This window comes from Athene cunicularia (genome assembly GCF_003259725.1).
Source record: "Athene cunicularia isolate RWA chromosome 5 unlocalized genomic scaffold, athCun1 chr5_part1, whole genome shotgun sequence".
In the NCBI taxonomy this organism is placed as follows: domain Eukaryota; kingdom Metazoa; phylum Chordata; class Aves; order Strigiformes; family Strigidae; genus Athene; species Athene cunicularia.
Window position 1 is genome coordinate 25,664,695 of NW_020799101.1, and position 8,712 is coordinate 25,673,406.

General features: G+C 42.5%; 1 protein-coding gene across 1 annotated transcript in view; it reads right to left on the bottom strand.

Annotated features, from left to right (window-relative positions):
- Window positions 1-579: 579 nt before the first annotated feature.
- Window positions 580-8,712, bottom strand: part of FCF1 (FCF1, rRNA-processing protein) — a 10,972-nt gene continuing 2,839 nt past the window's right edge. Inside the window, exons 2-7 of the mRNA XM_026849278.1 lie at window positions 8,531-8,624; window positions 8,101-8,249; window positions 7,586-7,658; window positions 6,594-6,681; window positions 6,069-6,163; window positions 580-4,758 (exon numbers count right to left, since the gene is read on the bottom strand). Coding sequence (XP_026705079.1) covers window positions 4,710-4,758; window positions 6,069-6,163; window positions 6,594-6,681; window positions 7,586-7,658; window positions 8,101-8,249; window positions 8,531-8,624 — 548 coding nt within the window. The 3' untranslated portion in view covers window positions 580-4,709. The remainder of the gene's footprint in view (window positions 4,759-6,068; window positions 6,164-6,593; window positions 6,682-7,585; window positions 7,659-8,100; window positions 8,250-8,530; window positions 8,625-8,712) is intronic.

Here is an 8,712-nt window from a genome sequence, read left to right on the forward strand (position 1 = left end):
AGCTAGAGCGGCTCCCGGCACGGGGCTCCATTTTGCGTAGGGCGGCGACGAGGCTCTGTACGGCTGGCCCATGCCCGGCGGCCTTCCGCTCGGCCGTGGGGCTACTGGGGCTGGGGCGCTGGTGGCCTCGGTTACTCCGCGGAGGCGGCCATGTTTCCGCTCCTGCCCACAGCTCCTGTCAGGGGCTGCGCCTTCGTCGCCAACGACTGTGGCCAGGAGCGGGCGTCGCCAGCCCCCGGCGGCTACAGCGAACCCGGTATCGGTGACCCGAGGTGCGATAGCAGAGCTAAATAACTGGAGCTATCAAAGGGTGAAGTGACTGCAGCCCTAAATCCAGCTCAGCTGGGCCTCGGGAAAGGCACTCGAACGTAAAGGGGCATAAACAACGTTGCAGAACCCCTGCGTGGGGATGGAGGTGATGGCAGGTGGCCCATTCCCTAGACAGGGATTAAAAATTCTGGTTTGTTCTCAGGGAATGTGCTGGTGATACACCTGAGAGGCAAAAATGAGAATGGAGCAGCAGATGTATGAAATTGCTTCATCCATTACAGAAGCAACTGCACTGAGGAGCAGGAATGAATTTTTTCTTGTGTTTCTTTCCACACTGAAGTATGAGTTAAACATAAAAGTATATTCTGTGCACAGATCATTGCTAACTGGCTAAATTACTTATCTCTCATTGTAGAAGAAAAGACATGAGGGCTTGTATGTGTGAATTTTAATAGCTGGGCAGCAAAGCCTAGTCGCTAGTTTTTGTCAGCAGGGCACCGTCCCTCCTTCCCAAATACAGAAAACCTGACCAATTTTTTTGTCATGTTCAATCTCTAGTTCATGGCTAGTGAATGAAGAATCCTTGGCCAGTAAAGAAAGGCAAGTGTTAGAGGAAAAGTATAGAGATTTTTCAGGTAGAAAAATCAGGAAAAGCAGACTCTTAGGTAGAAGAAAAGCTTTGTCCTCTCTGCTGGAAAAGCTGGACTTCATTTGTTGTTAAATTCCAGGGAATCCAGAGGTGATACACCATGAATCTACAGGAAAAGCTTCAACATGAATGTGAACTCAAGTTATGAGATTAAAATCTTTTAAAAAAAGCTATCTTAACTAATTTAATACCCATAGTACTGTATTTTCTATAGTATCCTTTCATATAAAGGTATTTATTGATCCTTTTCTGTCTAGCATGGTGGTCCTCTAAGATTTCCTTTGCAGTGAATGACTTACAGACAGCATTTGCACTTTTAGCCTCCATCTCCTCCACATTGTACACATACTTAACATTTATAACCCTGAGCTCTTTGGGCTAGTTTACTCATCAACTAAGCTTTCAAAAGTCTGTCCTCTTAAAACAGGGAATTCCCATTGCAATCACCCTTTGATTTATCCTCCTGATTGACTCACTCAAAATTTCTCTTGTGATCAGTTTACTCAAATCAGTTATTTCCTGCAGGCAGGTCTCTCCCAATATTCCTGCTGTTTGTTGTGGTTACTCAATACTGTAAAGAAACCTGTTACTTCCTTTATGAAGAAACACATGTACTCAACTATTTTCAGTAACAATTGTTTTCCAGCCTACATCATAGAGGCCAAAGTGTAACTTCCAAATAACTTGACAGATGCTTTTGTCAATACCCAAATCTGGTTTGGACAGCAGTAGAGTTGACTCCTGCCAGTCATGATATACTGGCTTTACCCAAGGTTACCTTGTCCTAAAGCAACCCTGTTAAATCCACATTATGCCCTCTTATTCTCTGACAGTCTCTAACATTACCGTATATCATCATGCTGGTTTTAGTTAATTTTTAAAATAGCTCATGCTCTTTCTGCTTCTAAATGCTAATCTACCACATTTCAGTTATCCCTCAATTAACCAGTGTTGCATATTAAGATCAGCAGCTTAAGTTTCTTCATCTGGTGGTAACGCTGCAGCAGGCTTGGGCCTTCTGGTGACCCCCAGAAAGGAGAAATAATTTTCTCCCATTCTTTCCACAACTTCAGACCTTTCTGTGACTTTTCCAATTATTCTGCCTTCTGAAGCTATGGAAACTGGCTTCAGCAAGAGACAGGGTGTTAGCAGGGAGGCTGGGTTCCCTAGAGTAACTGAAACACTGCAGGCATCTGTTTGGTATTTAACTCATGTGCAGGTTTAAACCAACTGCCAGAGTTGAGTCAGGAAGTAATTTCTCTTCTGGTTTGGACTGGCAGAGTTCCACATTCGTGGGAACATCAAAGCATTCTTGCTTACCAAACTCTTTCCTGTTATAATGATCTTTCCTCCTTTTTGACATACTGTAAGTTAGATCTGAGGATGGGATGCCACGGTGTGCATGGAGTAAATATTTTCCTTTGAAGCAAGTGTCTGGTACACAGGTTCCCTGGGACTGCAGGGGAAGCAGCTGATGACTCAGGTGGTCCTTTCTTGTCCCTTTTCTCTTCTGATTAGGCTCTCTGAGCTAATACCCAAGTATTTTCTGTCTTGCCAATTATACTCAATTAAAACTTCCTGAGGGGTTTGTTTATTGCCAGTACTTTCTTCCTGCTGCTCATTCTCCAATCCTGTTAACACTATTTTAGCAATTGCCTTATGCCTATTCCAGGTTCCTCCTTGTTATTAAAACAAGGCAGATTACAAGGAATGTTAATTTAAGGAGTAAAAGACTTCAGTAAATGCGCACATTTGCTTTGACTCCTACCTACACTTGATGCTACATACGTGTATTTTCATTAAGTCCCTCCAACAGGCATTCTGCTGGCAGGTGTTTCCCAAATTCATTGTGTTGTTCTGCCTTTGACCTCTTTAGCAGTGCCAGAAAGATTTCTATCAAATGACTGTCTGTTTCTTTCTTCTCCAGTCTCCTTCCCTTTAGGTTAATTCAAGTGAAGTTATTTGCACAATTCTAGTTAACTCTGTACTTGAAGAAGTCTTTCAAAACTAGAAATATTATGAAAACCAAGTTACACACATTAATCCTACAACTGTTTCTCAGTCCTCATTTGACTAAACACAGTCTTCAAGTGTTTATGGCAATACTTAAAGATTTACCTTAAAGAAATGTGACTGGGATTGAAAGAAAACTAATACCACCACTTTTGAAATATATAATTATATACTGAGTGTAAAATCTCAGGGTTGTTAGCTAACCTCTTTCTAGCTGGAGGTGGAAAAGATAAACTTCAATTGTGATAGCTGGGAAGAGGCTATGTTTTAAAAGCATCAGCATGCTGTTATTTCGACAATGAGTTTAGTAGGTGAGCCTGTAGCAAGCAAAGAGTTAGTACAAGGGGTAAGTCTGGTGTGTTCCCAAATTTACCTGCAGTATCTGTAGAGGCAGGGTGCTAGCAAGAAAGTTATTAGCACACCAGGGCATTTCCCGAGGACAGGAAATGATTAGCAGAAGAGAGGTATTATCGTCAGGGTATGCTGTCCAGCATACAAACAGCTGAGTTCAGCTATTCTCTGCAGTGAAACCAGTTTAAGGCACCATCGGATAAGAGCTCTACTAAAGTTTGAAAATTTTATTTATTATACCAATATATATTTTTGGACTACTCCCTTTACTGTACCTCAACTCCAGCATTTTGGCCAGGAAGCACATGTCAGTGTGCTGGCCCCTGGTAAGCCTTGTATTGTCTCTCACCTCTCAGTCTTAAGACAGTTCTCCTCACTGCAAAGCAGAGATCAGAAGAGCAAATTATATTGCTAAAAATTAAAAAGTAATGGAGAAGATATAAGAATGCAGAGTTATAACTTTGAAATATTTTTGCCCTGTATCTCTCCATGTGGCTTAACCATCTCTTTTCCTTCCTTCCTCTGACCACTTCCTTTCCAGCAGCAAACACTGCAGGTCTCTGAAGCTCTCTTGGCCCACAACCACTGCTCTGATTTCCCCTCACTGACTCTGCTCCCAGTCCACATTAACACCTTTCCCAGTTTGATGCCTTCCTGTCACAGTTTGATATATTCCTCCTCTTCCCTGACACCTAACAAAAGGGAGAAGTGTTTGAGGTGCATAGGTGCCAAGCAAACAAGGGAGAGATCTGTCTTGACCCAACCCTGCCCTGCCTTCACCACTCTGCATGTAAGCAAAAGGACTGGGTTGTCAGCTAACCCAGTACAGACACGAGAATCTGAGCAGGACACTTAACCAAACTTCATTCACTCTACAGTTGAATAGAAGCCCATCGATTCCGAATTAAAACCTTCCAGACTGCTGGTCCAGAGAAGGCACACCAGCTGCTGCAGATCTGACAGTTCTTCAACAGAACATAAGCTTCTGATTTGCTGATGGGACAGGTGTGAAGGAGTTTCCCAGAGGAATATTTGTCTTGCTGCACGTGCAGCAATAAGCTTTTAAAATTTCTGTGGTTTCATTCTCAGCCAGAGTTGCACCATCAATATTTAATTTGGAATACTGAAATAACTTTTTCCGGTGATGCCAATGAAGAGGGAGTCATGCACGTTGTGGGCACTACCATCCTCTCTTTTCCATATGCTTCTCCCAGCTCTAGGTGATCAGGCCAAGTCAGAACGAGGATGATTAAAAGCAGACTCTTCCAAATAGCTTTTTCTTAGAAGGACAAGTCTATGAAGTCAGTTCAATGTCACCCATAGTCCTACAAGCAGAGTCCCAGCAAATAAGAAAGCAGGAGGGTTGGAACCAGAAGGACCCTTATCCTGGCTGAGGGTCCTGGCATCAAGGGCTTGGCTGGACAGATTAGAATCGAGGAGCTCCATAATCATCTGGCATCCTCTCAATATTGTACCTGAGAGAAAAAAAAAAAAAGAGGGAAAACCTATGAGGACAACCTACTCCACATTGCTCCCCTCCCTGTACAACAGGCTTATAGGCAGACTGAACACCAAGAAGCTTTGTTGCATTTCTATCTGCAGCTCAGATCCCCAGGAAGAAAAATATTACTTCCAAAAGTGAAAAGCTTTCATAAGGTTACTGTTATCCTTCACCTCAAACTCAGAAATCAGGCATCTCAAAAACTCAGCATCTCAGGAGCAACTCAGGAAAAAGATGGTGTTTTTGTAAGATTTGACTTTGGATTTAAGAGCAGGCCACAATGAAGAACAAAACTTTGGCCATTCAACTTACGATTCATGGCCACAGTGAATAAGGGGCAAAGATGTTTTCAGAGAAAAAAATCTTCTGAGCCACCTTCTAATTATAGACAGTTAAGACTTTATATATTTACAGCAATCAACCCCCTCATTTCTGACATACTGTTCTGTCTGCATATTACTAGATTCACTGTCTCCACTTCCAGCACAACTGCCTCTCCCATCCCATCTGAAGACTAACCCTTTTCTCTGCACATCCTGACTTCTCTCCTTATCATGCTACCAAACATACCTACCATACTGTGAAACAATTTGGCATGGGTTCAGTGCAAGATAAATCTTCGGGGCTGTACATTATGTAGAAGAAATAACACTGAAGATGACAAACAAAGGTGAGTAAAGTCTTCTTGTTCTAGGCTTTACAAGTTCTTTGGAAGGAATGGGAAATGAATTTAAGCAAATGTTTTTACAGTAGATCAATGGTCCTATTGCATTTAAAAAAAAAAAAATAAATGAAGTGAGCCGGTACTCGCAGGTACTCAAAAAATCTGTTGCATTGAAATTGCTGCACTAGCATCTTTCCAAGTTGGTTTGGTTTCCAGCTAAGAAGCAAATTCAATCACTTCGCCAAGGGTACACAAAACTACTAAAGACTATGGATCAAGAATGGTTCTTTTCCTCAAGAACCTCTAGAATGCATTTGCTTGGTAGTCCTGCTGCTGGTAAGCAAAACTGATCTATGGAAACACTGGCCTCGGGGAAACTAGTTTTCTAGGCAAAAGCAAGGGAACATGTAGACTGCAATAAAACTGGGTCTGTGACCAGTCTCTTCCCAGCAGCAGCTGTACTTCTACTTCTGTGCAAACACTTCTACTTTTGTGCAAACACTAGGCCCTTTACTGCAACCCGCACTACAGACAATGCAAGAGAAGTATGTGGTGAGAATCCTTCCCTGTCAGGCAAGGATTGTACCAGGCAATGTTCCTCTCTGTCAGAGATCCCTTACCTGTGCCTGGAAATATACATTATAGGCACTCCTGGGATTTTTCGTATTCTCCGCTTGAGTTCTTTATCCACTGTAGCCACAATATAACATTTATGCTGCAAAAAAAGGAGGTGAGTCAGATTCAACACCAGTGAACTTGCAGAAAGGATACAAAGCTGATCAAAAGCTTCTATTCAGTGAGCTCATTTAAAACAGAAGGGCTGAGTCCTTAGCAAGGCATTACTAGGACCTGTACAGAATTCCACTAGTAACATCTTTCTGCTCTTCAAAACAGACTCACAAAAACATCCGAAGTCTGTCGAGCCTTCCTAGTTGACAGCTTTCCCATCCAAGTGCTTCTTGATGCTGTCCCATACAACAGGGAAGACTATACCTTGCTCCAAATAAAGTTGTGCTAGGGACTGAAACTGCCTCTAAGTGAGATTTTACAGTTACTTTGTGGGAAATTAAAGTTTTCAGTAACTAGGAGGGTTCAGGAATTTTAGTATGTTAGCATAGTATAGAAAATTTCAGAAACAGAAATACCTGAGTGACCCTCTGTACCAAGCAGTCATCTGCATAGGTTCCTTTGTGCCCACATGGCAAGCGCTCAAACCGAGGGTCCTTGGCAATTCTGTGGGGACACATAAGGCAGCATCACAGCAATCAGACCAGAGTGTTCAGTAACACAGTACGGAGGAACAGTAATGCCGCTTTCTGTGATATACAGCATGTTATTCTCAAAACAAGGGCTGAAGGGATGGAGGAAATGGTACGCAACAGTCAACTGAAATGAGGAACAAAAAAGAATGCAGTGTGTCTGGCTAATTATTATAGGTTAAGTATTTCTTAGTACTTGTTAGCTGAATTCAAGATCCCTACAATGTTAGGCTCTTGCATACAAAGTCATTTGAAACAATTGATCTGTGGGAAGAACTAGATGTTCTTTTGGTATCTGATCTCTGTATATAGCAACACTTCAACTCCTCTCTGAAGGGAACATCAAAGCTGTTTATTTGATGCACTTGGATACTTTACAACACAACAGGCCAAAATAAAAAGTAAAGAATGGTACATCTGACTGGTACACCTGGAGAGCAGGAACCACATTGGACTAGTTTTGTACAGATCACACAATAACCTGGCTCTAGATTATCATGCTATCTACTCCTACAAGAATAATATGAGGCATGAGTGAAAGGTTCCATAAGACCGTCTTTATTTTTAGCAATTTCTATAATTAAAAAAAAAATCTATATATATTTTGAGAAACAGGATGAAGTGTTATTCTAAAAGCCTTAGGGGGGGGAAAAAGATTTACACATGAATACTGTGCATTCATATCCAGTATTTATTTTTGAAAAAAAAAAAATCTAAAACTTGAGCCATCATACCATTCTCATACAGCCAGAGAAATAAAACCAAGTCTTATGCAACAACATAACCATCCTCTACTGCAAGAGCACCTTCAGGGAAAGTGCTTTTATTTACATTAAAACATTAAGTTCTAGAAACAGAGAAGAACACCCTGCACCTACCTTAATGCCACACGGTACTTCTGTCCTAACTTCTCAATTTCACCCATCACACAATCTGTGATACATGGAATACCTACATGCAAAGAAAGCCCATATTAAAACCAAGCAGTATTTCTTAGTATTTCTTCACAGACCCCTAGATATTGCCCACATGCCCAGGAACTGTCATGGAACTCTGTAATGTATTACTTACAGTTTTAAACTTTTGAGAACTGGTACAGTTTCAAAGTAATGAAATGCAGACCCACTGAGTTTGACCATGCCATAATAATGTTAGATTTTTAAGTTACTAATGCTTGACCTTTGTTGAGATTAGAATTTAAAACCATTGTCTGACTGAAACCAGAGACAGTTCTATGGTTACCATAGCCATGAACAATGAGCTTGATTACAGCACATATTATTTTTTCAAGATTTCTGTTATTCTCAGCTAGTGGTATGAGACTGATAAAGCACACCATAAGCACGCTGTGGCACTATGTCCAGAAGAAGCTGCGAGTAATGCAGACACTCACACTTGGCATAGAGACAGTCCATCATTGACTGCACTAGGTCCAGCTTGGCCTTGATGGAAAAGTTGATGAAGTTAGTGTCAACCAGGATATGATAAGGGGGGCCCAACTGTGTGTTATACTGGAAGAATAAGCAAGAGGGATGCTGGGGGCTGCGAGGAAGACAAATAATTCAAATCAGTTAATTGCAATTAACAACATAGTCAATCCTACAGCTTGCACAGAAAGAAGAGTAATGAGCAGAAACAATACGAGGCAGTGTGGGATGGCGACCTATCAGGTCTCCAGCCCCCTCCTAAGCCCAATCCCTTGGTTTGGGGCACCATTTCCTACTCTGACAGTTTTGCTCAGAAACGCCTTTGGTTGCAGCCTGCAGCCGAGCCGGCCGGTTCTCTCTCCCTCCCTGCCTGCCCAAAGTGTCGGCAGCACTTACACCTCTCGCTCCTTGATGGCACTCGGGTCCTCTTTCTTCTTCGCGGGGGCTTTCGCCCGGTCCTTCTCATTACTGCAAAGAAACACAGGCACTCCTGGGGGGGGGAGGCGGCAGGGAAGGGCCAGCGGCGGAGCGGCCTGAGCCGGGATCAGGTCCCGAGCGGGACACGGGGACGACCAGCG